Here is a 17,025-nt window from a genome sequence, read left to right as displayed (position 1 = left end):
TTTCAGTGTGCCCAAGGGAACATCCATCTCAGACTGAGTAGTGGTAAAGCTATCTTTTCTGCACATAGAAAAGGGCTAATGGAATGCACGGTAGTCCCATTGCTTTGAGAGATGGACAGAATACCAAAACAACAAGGGTTGTAAATAGTGAAATCTTTCTGAACACTTTTTTTCCCAGTCAGTAACCGAGAAAAGGAATTGAACTCTTACTCATGTTGATTAGTGCTTAATCTATATGTGGTCTCATGAGAGTAAAGTATCTCAATGTGAACAACGAAGGTAGAATCTGGTCCCTAAATCTTGAAGAACAGACAACAAAAACCTTGAGGAGATTTCTCTCTCTGTAGGACTAGAACACACTAACGCTGCCTTTTAGAATGGTTTTGTAGCAATTAATGGGGAAAAACACAAGAGAGCCTATAGAAAATAAATAGGGTTCAATAAAAATCACTCCAAAACCCTATAGAGTGTAACAGAGAGTTCTAGCTCAGCTGCAAGAATTGTATGGTTGATTTAAATATTTTATAGAATGGCAAATTTAATAAGATTTTTCCATAAAGGTGCTGTGTCTAGGGGAAAGGCAGTATGTTTTTTAAGTGTTTGGGCTTTTTTGTGTGGAGAAGGAGATACTTCTACCTTGTAAACAGAATTTTGCAGGGTGTAGTGCCTTTGTGTGAGTGATATTGCCCTCCAGGGCTGGCTGCAGAGAGGATCAGGAACCTAACTAATGTTGGCAAAGTAGGTCTCTTTTTGTCTTAAGTGCAAGAAGTTTCTACTTTTGGGGGTGAAAGATTAGTCCCAGCCCCCTGTATGAATATGATTATAGAGAGATATCAGTAGTGACTCCACTACTGCAATTTACACTTAAATCATGGCCAAAATCCCTCTGTTTCATACTTAAGTGTAACACTTCTGCCCGTCAGAGTTGGCAGCAACAAGGGCCGGGTTCAATATCTAGGGGATCCATTCCAATAACACAATGCAAACCGGCTCGAGCCCCCACCCAGTGACCTGGGACAAATATATACCACCCCCGCTGGGCGCCTCCAAGAGGCAATACTTCCCCTTTCGTAAGCACATAGTCTGAGTGTAGCAAAAAGCCTTTTAATAACAGAGAGAAACAATGTGGCATTATGTTGGGGAAACACCACCAACAGGATTCATAACACAACCCATGAGGAAAAAAACCCACCCCAAGCAAATTGGGGCATGCCCCTTTCCCTTTGGTTCTTGAGTCCAGCAATTTAATTGGGGATTAGTCCTGCTTTGAGCAGGGGGTTGGACTGGATGACCTCCTGAGGTCCCTTCCAACCCTGGTATTCTATGATTCTAACCCCAAATCACCCAAAGTCCCAAAAGTCCAATGACCCAAAAGTCTCTGTCCCTGGTCAGGGCAGCCCCAGAGTTCGAAAGTTTATCTGCGGAGCTTTACCTCCCAACCTGGGTGGAGATGGGACGGGGGTAAGAGGCACCTTACATGATCTGAAGCTGACCACCCCACAGCTCCATAGGCCTTCGCTTTGCTCCGTTCCGCTCCGCCAGCCGCCCACGAACTCCTTCACTCAGCTCCGCTCTGCGGCCCACAAGGAGCTCCCGCCGTCCCACGAACTGCTCCACCAGCCGGTCCACAAACTGCTCCGCATCCCACAAGCAGCTCCCACCGTCCTACGAACTGCTCCACCGGCCTGTCCACAAGGCACTCCAGCCATCCCACAAACTGCTCCACAATATATCTTCAGGCTCCCCCACTACTTAACACAACACTCAGTGATTTCAGCTCTTAGTCAGTTCAGCTCTTTGGTGAATTCAGCTTGCAGTAGGGGAGCCTCAGTGCTGGTGCACCATTAGCCCAAAGTGAACTCAGCAGCCTGTAACTAGACTCCTAATGGAATCAAAATTAGCTCTGATATTCCACAGTGGAGAGAGGAGGAAGTGCAATTAGCATGTAAGGCCCTCACCAAGGGGCCCATGCCACCAAGTATTAATACTTGTCCCCAGCCTCTCTCTAGTCACAGAGTTTTAAAACCCATGACCCTTGCCTAGCGAGTGCTACTTAGTTGATGGTGAGTCCCTCCGTCATAACAAAAGGCCAAGTACTGTTCCAAGCACAATTCCCATAATCAGGGTAATAACAATTTATTCTTCCTGCCCCAATAACAGAGACACTGGGGATCCCACAGCAGCCAAAGTGACCATTTGGGCAGCTATGGCCTCATTCTAGGTGGGGTGGGTGTGCCTATGCAAATGAGATCGACCCCTGAAGTTCTTTTCCACAACTTGCCACACCTCACCACCAGATGTCAGGGTGGAGCTCATCCTGACACTGCTTACATCAGTAATTGCATTACTCTCCAATGTGGGTATAATATCGCATCAGAGGACAGTTGAATTTACTATGTACTATTTTGATGAAATATCCACTTTTGCAGAGGATTGCATCCCAGACAGAAGACGTGACCCACAAGTAGGAGATATGATACTGATCTAGCGAGGAGGCAGAAAGGTGGCATAAAGGGGGGTCTAGCTCTACAACGAACACATGCAACAGTGATTAGCCACAGGACCCATCATTTGCAGAGTGTACAGTCCATCTCTTACTACAGATGGCACGCTGCTAGGTATTCATAGGGGTTTGGTGGTACAATGAAATGTCACCTGTTCAGGGACTAGTTAATTGCCATATGTGGAGTCAGAAAAGAATATTCCAACAGGTCGGATTGGCAGCAACTCTGCAGGTTTCTTGTCAGGATCATCTAGGTTCATCTCACTTAATCAGTTTCCTCCCATTTCAGGGGCCTTGAGGATTGATCCGTCTTGGTCCTTCCTATCCTCTGCCTGTGGCACATAGTAGCTTAGTTTCCTGAGGGCTGGTAATACCTTGAACTAATTTCTGTTGCTGGGTTTAGTGTGGGATACTCGTAGCCTGTGCTGCATAGATGGTCCGACTAGATGATCCGGCAGACCGGAGAAAATATACTTTTAAAAATTACATGAATAACTTTCACTATTGGTTGCCCTTATGGAGGACTCTCTCAGAGGAAAGGAAAAATCAAGTTGTCGTTTGAAGAATTCTGTAATTACACTTACAAATAATAATTGTGAACACAAATGACATTAAAATGGCGTTCTAAATTGTATGTTACATCTTCTCATGATCTAAGCAGGAAGGTCAGTTATAGTAGCAAAACCTGGAGAAGAAGAGATGGAATGGAAAAAAATTAAAATAGCAATTGGGCATCTCTAGCACAAGATAGAAGTTTAGTTGCACTACACCTTTTCACTATAATCTTTATAGCATGTGTCAATTTGGTCATGATGAAAACTGTCCCCACCCATGGAACGTGAACTCTTTGTAAAAGTTTAATTCCATGATTGAACGCTCAGTGAAGCTGAAGTGAATGAAACTGTTTTAAGGCCAGAAGGGATCACTAGATTATCTAGCCTGACTTCCTGTGTATCCACATCTTTCCTTCTCATTCGAGTTGAAAACTCAGCCTTTAGCTCCAGCAGTTGAAGTAATTACAAATGGTGGCATTTTGTTCTGCTCATTTTAATGTTTCAAAACTTAGTTTCTATTCGAGAAGTCCCTCCAGGACAGATCTCTGAATATGCCACCTATTGTTCCCAAAATAGTTGCTCAGTGGAGCACCTAACTTGCATGTATGGGAATGGTGGGAAGGAGCTGTCTTCATCAATTCACTCACTCAGAATGGCCTTTTCCCCTCTGTCTGCTGCAATGCTCTGATCCATTCTTGATCTGCTAACACTCCCATCAGAGATTAACATGGATAAATATAACATTTCAACTGGCTTGACCCTGTGTGGTGCTAACTAAGCATCTGTCCATTCATAAATACCTTTATTGCTCATCAGCACTCTGGTTACCAAGGGAGGAAAGCAGTAAAGAAAGCAGTCTGCCAAAAAAGACAAACTTAGGTCCTGCACTGTTTCCAGGGGATAGTCAAAACAGGTGCACGGTCAGGGTAAATTTGTCCTTACACTTCCTCTAGCAACAGAGCATGGAAACAACAATCTTGTTTGGGCAGACTGACTGGGAAAAGCAGGTCTATGACTTCTGCTTTGGTGTGAAACTAACATTGTTTAATCATGAAACAAATTTTGGCTACAGGCTGAGAAGTCCATTTTCCTTGACTAGTGTGTGAACAAAACTTGAGCACAAATATTTGGGGAAAACATTGAATAGAAAACACAGTTGCAAATAATAATCCTCACTGTGCTCCCATCTTGACTTACCGACTTTGTTTTAAAGGTCAGGTTATAATCTTCCTTTTATGGAAGTGCCTTTCATATTTTTTTTTAAAAGCCTGCTCTTTTTCATTCTCCAATCTTTTCTAAGAGCACTTTAATTAACTATGTTCAGATAAACCCATTTCAAAATGCTGGCCTTTAAAGATGATGAAAGGATAGGTTGTTTTTATAAAGAGGTCTCTAAAATTAGTTGGGAATACTTAGAAAGCGGAGTGGCTGAACCTCCCTAACCATTGCTGTTTATAGGCCATGACAGTGCATGTCAGAAAGCATTAGTGATATAATGCAGTACATTATTATATTAATGTATCAATGTAAAATCGGGTCACGTGATGAAATAACATATCTGCCTTAGGCTGTAGGATCCTGCATGTTCTTAATTTTAAATTATTCTGAATGCACACAGAGATTACGTTCTGTGGATATATTTTAAAAAGTGGGGGAAAACATTAAAGTCTCTCTTGCTTGCTAATGAGTTCTTGTCTCTTTATGCATGAATTGCTTTTCATGGTTGGTGGATAACCATTTACAAAGAGGCATAGAGGGCTTCTTCCTTCACAAGCATAACTGTGCTCCTGCCTGGAGAAGGAGAGTGTCTAACTGGTTCAGATGAGAAGTGCATGATAGAGAACTGTAATGTTCTTTCTCTGTCATTTCAGTTATGAAGAAATTGCTCTTAAAAGGGTTTAGTTTGTATTTTATGGTATTTCCTATATACTATTTTTAATGTCCTCACCCCCAACGATTACTTTTGATCGTTAGGTTGGGGTTTTTAGGTTGAATCCAAATTCAGGGTCTCATTTTAGTACAGCAAACTTTTTCTGGGTGTGCAAAAACTACCTACAAAATTGCATATCTGACCTCGTGTGTGCCGGCTTCACTGAGGTTGGAGACTGCACACTACATGCTAGGATAGCTCATGAAGAAGGACCCAGAAATCTGTGGCTTCGGGGAACTGGAAAAGAAAAATACTTTGAAAGTTAATTTTAAAATCAATTATTGTATTGAAAGTGCCCCTCTTACCCTGGCTATTTGAGGCTTGTGGCCCCAGCATTTAAGCAGGTACTGAGGATACGAACAAAAGTTCTTCTGGCAGGTGAGCATCAGTGTATGTTCCTCCATCATACAGCAGATGGCACAAGGCTGCCACACTTTGTTTCTGTGGGGGAAAACCTCTGTGTAAAGAAAGAAACATCCTCAGAAAACTCCGCATCTCCTCTCTTGGGAGTGGCTTTTCTTCCTCTGGGCTGAGACCATGTGCCTCCCAGCCCAGAGCACCATCTTGCTTTCTGAATATTTAGGGTGATCTTTATGCATCAGTGTATCAATCCTGAAAAACATTGTTTCATTATCCCCTATTTCATGGGTGGCTCTTTCTTTTCTTTTTCTTTCTTTTTTTTTTAAATCCAGCAGCATGTGGAGGAGTGGAGATTAGGTGCTTTTTCTCTGAATGCAAATACAGAAAAAAAACAATTCTGCAACTCAGAGTCAGAAGTGCGCAAAGTATTTTATATTAGAAATGACTGGAGACTGGAATGTAAATCAAGAGCCCAGTCTAGTCTCATTACCTCATCTGTTTATTCTCTCAGGAAAACTGAGTGAATTCTTGCCATAGGCAACTTCCATTCACTAGATCTAATTAATCATAGTATGAGTAATTTTGTGTTAAACTGAAATCCGAGGTAATATTTTAGGACTACCTCATTTGTGAACTTCATGTTTTAATCCTTTTTGTTCCTTTTCCTTCTTTCTTTCAAGATATTAGAGCAGTTGGGCTTAAAAAAGGGATGTTCTTCAATCCTGATCCTTACCTAAAGATGTCCATTCAGCCAGGAAAGAAAAGCACATTTCCTACATTTGCCCATCATGGTCAGGAAAAACGGTCTACTATCATCAGTAACACAACTAATCCTGTTTGGCACAGAGAGGTAATGTATGCCTTTTAAGAACTGCTTCAATTGGCTAGTGCAATAAGTCACTAGGATATTGTTTCCTTCTTTTTTGTATTGGTCTTTAACGTCTGATGCTATGAGCTGGTTATTTAAATTGACATGCAAATTGCAGTAATTGTAGGAACCCTCTTGTTGGGTAGGAACAGTTGTTTTCTGTAACATGTTTTAATCATATGCTATGAGCTTCTCAGTCCCTCTTCTGATAGCAAATTTTGGAATTGCTTAATAGCCCTGTGGATTCCTTGAAATTGCAGGAATAAATTAATTAGAATGGATTATATGTTGTGAGAAGAATCATTACAAAAAAGGCACAGGAAGTTAACATTCATGTTCAGGCTCAACCTGGGCAATGTTTCGGACTACAGTTAATTGAGAAATTATTCTCTCTCATGGCGCATAGCAACTGGCAAGGTCAAAGATTTCTCTGTCATCAGGAAAGGGGGATGATCTTTGAATTATTATATGTAGCTTGACAAAAGGCAACTTTTGAGATTTGTTTCCACAGGGAAGGCTGTTTTGTTGTTAGAATGGACACTGAAATGACACTGTCTCATATATATTTGAGTGCTGAATGGCAAATGTGTGTGTTGAAAAAAACCCACTGAACTGGAAATAATATTTAAAATGAATACCTCTTAGTAACCAAAACCTGTAACCTTTTGAGGCTATTCACGGTTTGGTTTGGTTTGGTTTTTGTGAAATGAATTGATGGTCTGAGTCTACATTCTAGTGTACATGTGCCCCCACCACATTTGGTGTCTGACTTCGCAGACTCAACGAAGAGGTCAAGGACAGAGTGGGAATGGGAATCTTAACAGAGAACATGGTTGAAGTAGATTAGCAACAAAGCAGGACAGTGTAGGGTCACTGTTAACACTGCCACTACTCATGGTCTGGCTGTTCTGTGGCTAAATAGAGGGCGTTTTCCCCAGTGATATCAGTCTAGCATCATTCACAGTCATGCAGATTTCCCTCACTATTAAGCTCAGAAATAAGAGTTTTAGTTGGAGTCTCTTGTCTGTCTTTGTAATAGCCAGTAAAAAAATAAAAATAAAAAACTCCTCTATTCTGTTTCCTCCTTTCTTCTCTGGTCTCTTATTTTTGCAACTTATTACTAAAGTGATAATGTATTGTGCAGTATTCATTGGACCACAAACTATATTCGCATGCTGTAACTGATGTGCGTTTCCCTGTAGCAATGCTTTGCAATACTATCTTATGATTGTATTATATATGCTGAACTTGATGCAAAATTGGCCCTCTCCTTTTCTCTGTGGGTTCCACAATGGCAACTTGCAATTTCTGTAGCAAACAGGTGGCTAACAGCCACAGGAAATACAACCCTGATTGACAAGGATGAGAATTTTTGTTTTTATTCATGACTCTTTCATTTGCTGATTTATGACTCTGCCAGATGTGCAGCGATTTGAACCTGTCTGATTGATGTCTGTAACTAAGTTGAACTCTAGCCTCTTGTTTTGTTCCCTGTTGAGAATTATTTAGCCAACCAGCCAGACTGTTTTTAGCCATTCTTGTAAGGTGGTGATTTGTACTGAAATCCGAAAGGTGAAGGCCAGTGGAAGTCTAAGTAGTTGATGTAGGCTGTTCCAAGCAGAAAATTGATGCCTCACCAAACTGTCATTTTTGATGAAACATCACAGTAATATAGAAATGAAAAAGCCATTTATCCTTCGAGGAGGGACAATCATTTGTTTTTAATGATTGAAGCATCATTTTGTAATCTGGAAGCAGCTGTCATCATCAATAAACATTGCTTTGGGTTGCCTGTCACATACGGGTGGTGTAAATGTACATATATGTTGAATAACGGTATAATGATACACTACTGAATGTGTTCTTTTTTTCAGAAATATTCTTTTGTTGCACTTCTAACAGACGTCTTGGAAATTGAAATTAAAGACAAATTTGCCAAGAGTCGTCCTATCATCAAGCGCTTTCTTGGGAAGTTAACAATACCAGTCCAGAGACTATTGGAGAGGCATGCAATAGGGTAAACTAACTCGTTGTTGTTAATTAAGTCAGTAGGGAAGATCAGATCAGCATCTGCGATCCTGGCACAAACGACCTTTTCTTGGCTAATTAATTGTATACTCATTGTGATCATATACCACAGACTTGCCATAGCAGGAAGTTAATCTCTCTGTAGCCTTATGACCTCTGATACGAATATGCTTGCATTTCTTAGACTGTTTTAAATTTGTGTGTGTAAGCACCTGTGTGTGGTTTGTTATAACTTATTTTTTTAAGGTTTCTGAGGCAAAAAAAAATTAACTTGTTGCTAATAAATCAGGAAGTAAGGCATAGCTACTTCCAGCAATATACAGTAGTGTGCCAACTTAGAACAAAAAGATTTTATTGTCTTGTTTCTTTTTATAGTTCAAACATTCTAATAGTTAGCTTAATAGTGAGAAAGATTTCACAATGGTTTAACTGGGTAGAAATGAAATTGGGTATTGTTCTGAGTATTGGGAATACCACAAAATTGAAATTGACTTTCACTATGAATAAAGGTTTGATGGGGCCCAAAATTAATCTATTGTGCTTTTAAAAACTTTTTCTTAGCTTTCGATACTATTTTTTTTAAAAAAGACAAGTTTTCAGATAACCAAAGTGACCATTGGTAGGGATGGAAACACTGTCCAATCTTGCTTGATGGTTGGACAGGCTCTGGAATTCTATAGTTGGGCAAGGAGGGAAGGATAAAGGCAAGGGATTCTGGGCTGGAACATTGGGCCCTGGCATTGTGGTTCAGGAGGAAGATGGCTGTAGGTTAAGAGTGGACAGATAATAGTATGTATACAAATTAAAATATAAATTAATAAATAATCCAGTACAGTATTTTGTTTTTATCAGGATCTTTAAAATTCATTTAATAGTGCATTTAATAGTTCTAGGAGTAGACAATAAATAATACTTCTCTTAATATTCACGCATCTGAAGAAAATGGGAGGAGCTGAACTGTGTCAAACACTCTTCTTTTAGGGCCCGATCCAAAGCCCGTTGAAGTCAATGAGTCTTTCTACTGACTTCAAGGAAGCTCTGGATCAGGCCATAAGAAGCAGAAGCAAAAAATATGTTCTTCCTGGGAAGTTAAAGGGTGTGAGAGTAACATCATGTTCTTGTTTGCATCCTGGTTGTCAGGCAAATAGTGACCTTGGCAGAGAAAGTTTGCAGATCCAGTACAATGGGTCTTACTCCTGCTTGCAGCTTCTTGGGGGCGTTAACCAGACTTGTCAGTCAGGCAGGCTGGGAGTGGCCATATCCATGAAGACTTAGCCAGTTTGACCTGCCTTCAGCAGCTGCTGGAAGACTTTACCAGACCTCCTGCTTAGAGCAACAAGAAAACAAAACCAAAAGGGATTCTAAGTGTTACAGGGCTATTATTTAGCCTCAGGAGTGATGGGGGGCTCTGCAGCAGGGTTGCTGGAAACTCCCTTCTTATACTGAGGTTGCTGCCTGCAGCAGCTTCCTGCGTAACATGTCTGGGCAGGCATTTCTGGTAGAACACCTCACAGCAAATAAGAGGAAGAGAGAAGTTGGCAAAAAAGAATGCAAAGGTGCCTGGGCTAATCAGACCCTATCATGGTCAGCCATGCCACAGCTGCCAGGTTAATTGAACCCTGCTCGTGTAGTGGATCAGACTTTCCACACCGGTGGGGCTGATGGGACCGTGCTCACTGTGAATCAACCAATCCCAATATAGCCAATCCTGCAGGGCTGAGAGGGATAGCAGCCCAGACATGGAGGAACAAGCAGGCGGTAAAGGGCTACTGGAACAGAATCATAGAATATCAGGGTTGGAAGGGACCTCCGGAGGTCATCTAGTCCAACCCCCTGCTCAAAGCAGGACCAATCCCCAACTAAATCATCCCATCCAGGGCTTTGTCAAGCCTGACCTTAAAAATATCTAAGGAAGGAGATTCCACCACCTCCCTAGGTAACGCATTCCAGTGTTTCACCACCCTCCTAGTGAAAAAGTTTTTCCTAATATCCAACCTAAACCTCCCCCACTGCAACTTGAGACCATGCACTTATTTTTGACTGGTTTAAGGTGTAAGCCAGCCTTTATGGAAGTCTGCCTGACACTGAGGGATCCATTGAAACAAAGGACCATGCCATGCAGCTTATGTGCAGCTCTGCTTGTCTCGCTAAGGGATTCGGTGAAACAAAGGGCGGCTGCTGTTTAGCACAGCAGGGCGTAATATGGGATTCAGTGAGACAAAGGCAGGGTGTAGAAAAATTGATGATTTAAATTTTTTTTTTTTTTAAATTTTAAAAGATTTTCTAAGCTCAATTAAATATAGGTTTATTTAAAAATAACTGTTTGACATCTTATTATAACTTTAAGCCTTTACATAATGTATTCAAATCATGTAAATATAAAATATAATGTAAAGTAGTACATGTGTGTTGTCATATTTTAAAGAAAGTCAAACTAGTGAATTGGTGAAGTCACTGGCTATGCATCTAGAACCAGACTGTGTTGAAGTGCTAAACTGGCTTTTGACAGCATGTAGTCTCTTCTGCAGGAGCAGAGAGAATATTTTCTTCATTTCAGTTTATTCAGCTAGTGCAGTTCAATGACTAGTTCATTCAAAGTTAAGACTCTAACTGGGAGTTGAAAAAGCAGTTTCAAAAAGTAGACATCAGAGGATGAGATCTACTAGTTCTAAAATATTGAAGGACATAGGGGCCAAAATTAGTTCAGTTCCCTAACTATAGATAAGTCCTCCTTTATTTAATCAATGTTCGTTTATCAAAATATGGTTTGCATTTAAAATGTTTTTTCTTTTGTATCCAGCACATTTAAGTTAGTAATATTATTTTTAAAATGTGTGTGCTTTTTTTGTGCTTTTAATTGAATTTGCATTTCCATCCAAATAGATCTTAACACAAATCAGAAGTAAAAATTAATCATCTAGTAAATAAGAAATGGCAACATTCACCATTTTCTAGTCATAATAAAAATGTGAAAGTTAAGAATCTGAATAAATGTAGGTTAAGCGATAATATTGCTTAAATGTGTGTGGATGTAGTGTATCCGCCAGGTTTGCCAAAAAAATAAAATAAAATAAAAACCACCAAATTTAGTGTAAAGGCTATATTTAGTTGCAGACCAACATGTTGTAATGGTTACCAACAAATGAGACTCAGCCTTTCTTTAGGAAAATAGCTAAATTAGGATTCAAAACATGATTTAAAATTATTTAAATCAAGGTTTTTTGCTTGCTAATTAAAATTAGTCCACCCAGGACCAAGGGCAGTGCCATGTGGCATCTTGTGTAAGACTGCCTGGTTCACAGCAGGATCCAGTGACACAAAAGGGCTGTGCCATGTGCCCTTGCCTCAAGCAGGGGTTTAGGGAGAATCTGTAAAGTTTAAGGAACCCTACTAAGGGATCATCTCAAAAGAGTGAACCTTACAAATGTTGCACTTATTTCAGAAGCACAGCAGCAGGTGGTGGTGTTCTCCCTCCAGGCTCTCTCTTCAGTGATATTCTGTTATCATAGGTGATAGAGGCCACTCTCTCTCCCTTTGTCCTACCATTTAGGGGGTGGCAAACTCCATAAATCAGGATTCACTCAGTGGCTGGACTTCAAGGTTAATTTCTCTCACTTTCTCCCCTATAACTCTGACAAACTAGGAAGGAAAGATAAAGGCATACTACAGATTCTGGCCACAGGAGTCACTCCTCCACAAAGGAAATTTCTAAGGCTTGATTTTCCTAGTAAAAGGAGGAAAAAGAGGTGCAGGGACTTTCTTCCCCTTCTAGTTCACTGTAATGCAAATCTTCCCAGAGTAAAGGCTCTGAAAGGGACAAGAAAGAGCCCAGAAAGTGCAGAGAAGTCTCCTCAGATTCACTTATGTGAGAGCTGTTTCAGTCTTTAAGCTAGAACCCTCAGGGGAAGAACCTCAGAATCAGCTTTTGAGGAGCAATTTGAAACCATTCTCAGGAGTATTATGAGTACTGTATACTCTTCCAGAAATCCAATCCCCCGGCAAATTGGGTATTTGTTACTGCTAAGTATCCTGAGGACAGGTGCTTTGGTGACTATAGATGGCACTACCAGGTAAATCCTCCTTTAATAATAATAATAATAATTAATAATAAAATATAAAATAATCATAATCTAAGGCGTTCTGGTAGCTCAAAAGGAAATACAGAACTTACTGTGGGTCTTGGCACTCTTTGATCCAGTTATGAGTTATAGGAGATATGTCTATCTAGCTGAGCTGATTGAATACACAAAGTGACATGAGAGATGGAGGAGATACTGCAGGACAACCCTCTGCATTTTTTCAAGCAAGTATGACTACGGGCTGATTCGGTTTGAAGAGGTTTCCCAAATAGAGAGCAGGAAATTTCAAGTGTTGGATCAATGCTGTCAGAAGAATGAATCTTAGCCTGAGATATCGAGTTGGCTTACATCTGAGAATTAAAAGCATTTCAAACCAAGACTGACATCCCCTTCTTCCAACCAATTGAAAGCGAGCATATGAAGGCTGCCGTATTCGTCTGCTGCAAAATTGATCTCCCAGCGAACAAGACGACTTACACTTCTTCTTTGTCTTCTTTCTAGTGCCCAAATTCCAAACAGGAGGCTCAATTGGAAATTCTTGAGTGGATTTTCTCAATTCAGGATGGAGACCTTTAATTTTTACCAAAGCATCAATTTCCATCAATAATTGATCTGATGAACGCCTATTTACATACTATTATGCGACCCTCCCAGAGGACATATCAATGTGACATGCAACAGACAAAGTTACCAACTATACCTCTTTATTCCTGGGCCTACCTGCCTTTTTAGGGGTGTTTTGCAAAATGCAAGTCAATGCTGTTTTTTCTTGAGCAGAAAGGGTTCCCCATATACACATAAGGTGTCCCATCCATCAGATTACTGTTCCTGGAAAAGGCACGCAAAACAGCCATTATGTAGTTCAGATTTTTTGGAACAACATTTTTTTTGGCAATATCACTAACATCCAAGTGATGGCATGCAGTTAATATTACTTCTGCGAGTAGTCATAGATATCCACTTCCAGGGGCGTTTATTTCTATCAGAGATCAGGATTCAGAAGCCAGTGCTCAGAAAGCACAATGTCACTCATTCTCCAGACACATCTATCATGGTTCTGATGTCTTGGATAAGAATGAAGGTCACTAGCAATAACATTCTGTTGAGAGTGAGACTTCATGTGGGTTATTTTCTCCATAAATTTCTAAATATCCTGAGGTTGTAGTACCCATCATTCCTGTTTTCCCTTGCCCCAGTGCCAAGGAGTACTTGGAAAGTCACAACGTGTTGCAGTCAGAAAGGATTGGTGAAGAAAATCCGTGCCAGCTTCAAGAATAGGGAACCTTATTGAGGGAACCATTTTATCCAAGGATAATGGAAGATGAGACCTCCAACATGGTGTCAGTTGGATCAAGGGCAGAGCAATCAGGTTTTAAGAGTCCAGTCCTGATCAGCCAAGATGTACCGGTGGTGTTGTACAGCACTTCAGCAACGGCTTTTATCAACAAGGTGGTACCAGATCTTCAATGTGGCTGTGAGCTTCTAATCTCTGTTCCCAGGTGCATATTTAAAAAACAAACAAAAAGAAAGCTGTTGTATACTCAGGCACCTCATATAAGAGGAAATAAACATCATAGCATCAGTTAAGAAAAGAAAAGGAAAAATACAGGAGAATGGAGTGTACAGCATCTTCAAGAGGAGAGATGGCCTTGAGTTGCCTGCCTGTCCATGGACCTAGCTGCATCCAGAACCCAGCAAAGAAACTGAAGTGTTGTTCCAGATGAAGAAATTAATAGGCAATAGCTGCAATTGTTCACTTTCTTTCATGGCCCAAAGCATGACTGGTTTTTTTGTTTTTTTGGGGGGGAAGGTTGGGGGGGTGTCATAACATACTCCTGGACAGCCACAAGAAGCAGAGTGAGTGGGGGTTGGCCCTACATTGTCAGGGGAAGTTCTGGGTCTGGGCAACGCCACTTGGTTATGTCGTCTCTACAAGAAGAATCTGCTCCCAAGGACAAAATTCTGCACCCAAGGTCAGAAAATTAAATCTAACTAAATGTACAATATGTGAGATGTATTAGGTAAAATAGGATATTCAGATATGTTTATAACACACTTCTCTTTTAGCCTTGAGAAGGTATTTTACAAACAAGGCATCTAAAGGGGCTGGTCTATATGTATAGCATAGTGGTAAGTTATAGGCCTGGATGTATTGCGTCAACGCAAAGTGGGCCAAAAGAAAACGTGCTCATTCATTCAGAGCCATGGAATCCTCCTGACCTGAAGATTCATACATACAACATACAAATACAGATGTACAGTGCCTACCTTGTCATGTGTTTTTTCACACCTTCGCTAAGTTTTGCAAATTTAAAGTTTTGCAGACCTCCTCAGCCTCTCCCATTGGATGGAGGGGTCTGCATTGTATGTTCACCCTGGAATATATTTAAAAAATTGAGAGCACTCTCTCCTTATTCATTCTTTGTTTTCCTTCCCTGGTTATACATGTCTTTTGGACATCCCATTGTAATGGATCTGCGGACTTTCCCTATAAAGAAGAATAGGAAAATTTCTTTCTTCATCCAAAAATTTCTTTTCTTCTAGCAGAAAAGTCCACAGATCCAACCCACTCTGCACAACCCACTCTGCACAAGGATTATGATTCTGAGGGAGGCTTAGTGTCTCACTCTCCTCCATTTTCTTTATGTGGAACAAACATATATTTCCTTGGGTGGAATTTTCACTTGTGGGAACAGTGTATTTGGGGTGGATTTTCACGTTGCTCTGCAGCATGAAACATTTGTATGATTTTAATTTTTTTTAATGAATCTGTGAATTAAACTTTAAAGGACGTAGCTCTACAAAACAGCTTTCGAAGTATCTTGGATTGGTTAGCTGACTGGGTCTTCGGGAGTGTGGCCACTCCCAGCCCCACTGATTGACAAGTCTGGTTACTGAGCTCAAGAAGCTACAAGCAGGAATAAGACCAATTGTACTGGATCTGTGGACTTTTCCCATAGAAGAAAGGAAATTTTGGGCTAAGGTAAGATGAATTTCCCTATTTTTCATAGATATTACCACCAAAATAAGAAGTTGCATGAATGGAGAAAGGCAAATTCAATTTGAAAACAATTTTAATTTTTAAGTTTCCCAAGGTGGTATTTACACAGGTAAGTTTTTTTTTTTTTTGGTTTGTTTTTGTTTTAAAAGTATACCATTAAAACGTTGATGGTGCCTTCTGTTGAGTAATTTTGAATTAAAGGGGTCTGCCCATACACTTTATTATAATATCAAGAGTATCTCAGCTTCATAGATAAACTGACTTTCCTAAGAAGTCCTGCGTTAAAAAAACCCACATTGCTTGTTTGTTGTTTGATTTCTAAATGTGATACTTATATTTGTTCTAGTGCAATAGTTTTATTCAGATCTCAGTTTAAATAAATTATGATACATCAGAATAAGAGGCTTATTCTAATAAATTTGCAAACTGCTCGACACTAGACGAATGTAACGACACTGTGAGCGACTGTCAGAATATTGCTTAATGTCAGAAGGGTAGCTGTGTTAGTCTGGATCTGTAAAAGCGGCAAAGAGTCCCGTGGCACCTTATGTGTTCATTTTTACATTGATGCTCAAAATGTTCTTCTAGTTCTCTATTTCATAGTAGTGCTTTGTGTGAAGTCTGGGGACTACCTTAGTGATTTTGGTGTGCTTATCCATATCCAGGGAGTTCTCTTCTGTATGTTTTGCAAGCCAAAATTATGGAAGAGATTTTCAGTCTCCATATTTCAGTTGTATATACATTATCTTATATCATTCTGAGGAGGAAGGATTGCACATTAAGTGCACAAGGAGAAAATGGGTGGGTATTCAGTTTGGTAAGTGGGAGTTCATTCCACAGTCTTGGACTGCTCCTGGAGAAAGTTCTGTCTTCCACACAGACACACTTTACTCTTGTTGAGAGTGCAGTTGTGCCAGAATACAAAGTTGTTGACCACAGTCTTCATCTCGGAGCTTTAGATGGTCTTTTAGGTATCCTTAAGCCCAGTCCTGGACCTCTTTAAGGTAGGGACTGAGATGTTGAACTTGATTTGATATTCTTTGGGAAGCCAGTGTAGGTACTGGATGAGAGGTTTGATATGTTCCCAGTAGCCATTGTGTTGCTGAGGAGATGTGTGGCAACGTTCTGCACTAGTTGGAGTTTCCTAAGTGCTGAAGGCTACTGATTTAATTTTGTATTTTCTCTCTCAAATACAGAATTGTACAATGTGCTATCTAGATGCTTTCTACAAAGCTCCATCCTCATTAGAACAGAAGACTACAATGCAAACAAATTCTAATTAATTCACCTAGTGCATTTTTTAGCACTGAATCATCTTCTGAATAAAAGTCCATTTTGAAAGTTCAGAATTGTAAGATTTTGGAATTATTTATTATTGAAGTTCCTTCTTCGAGTCTTGACTAATATTGAGGAATGCGAATGTTGAATAAATACTAGACAAGCTGAAGTCTGAAAGCTGCCATTCTCTAAATACCCTTAATTTACATCTTATCTAAACATAGAATTAGCCCCGATTTCAGCTACTGGTGCAAATGCACATGTGCAAACCTCTCATGTAGACAAACAAAGCCACAATTTGCAGTGGTGGAACTTACTCTGATTTCAAAGAAGGTATTATACTGCTATTATAGAAGTGTATTTTGTCTCTAACTGGATAACTTGTGATCTAGCCACTGGTATTGAGTGATGAAAGGGGCTAGAC

The 17,025-nt window shown here is 40.2% G+C and overlaps 1 protein-coding gene across 1 annotated transcript in view; it reads left to right on the top strand.

The window, feature by feature from the left end:
* The window catches only part of HECW2 (HECT, C2 and WW domain containing E3 ubiquitin protein ligase 2), a 171,624-nt gene that overhangs the window by 77,240 nt on the left and 77,359 nt on the right, over nt 1–17,025 (top strand). Inside the window, exons 5-6 of the mRNA XM_077830363.1 lie at nt 6,028–6,197; nt 8,090–8,232. Coding sequence (XP_077686489.1) covers nt 6,028–6,197; nt 8,090–8,232 — 313 coding nt within the window. The remainder of the gene's footprint in view (nt 1–6,027; nt 6,198–8,089; nt 8,233–17,025) is intronic.

This window comes from Eretmochelys imbricata, chromosome 11, assembly GCF_965152235.1.
Source record: "Eretmochelys imbricata isolate rEreImb1 chromosome 11, rEreImb1.hap1, whole genome shotgun sequence".
Lineage (NCBI taxonomy): Eukaryota > Metazoa > Chordata > Testudines > Cheloniidae > Eretmochelys > Eretmochelys imbricata.
The sequence above is the reverse complement of the archived record's forward strand: the minus strand, read 5'-3'. Positions and strand labels throughout refer to the sequence as shown.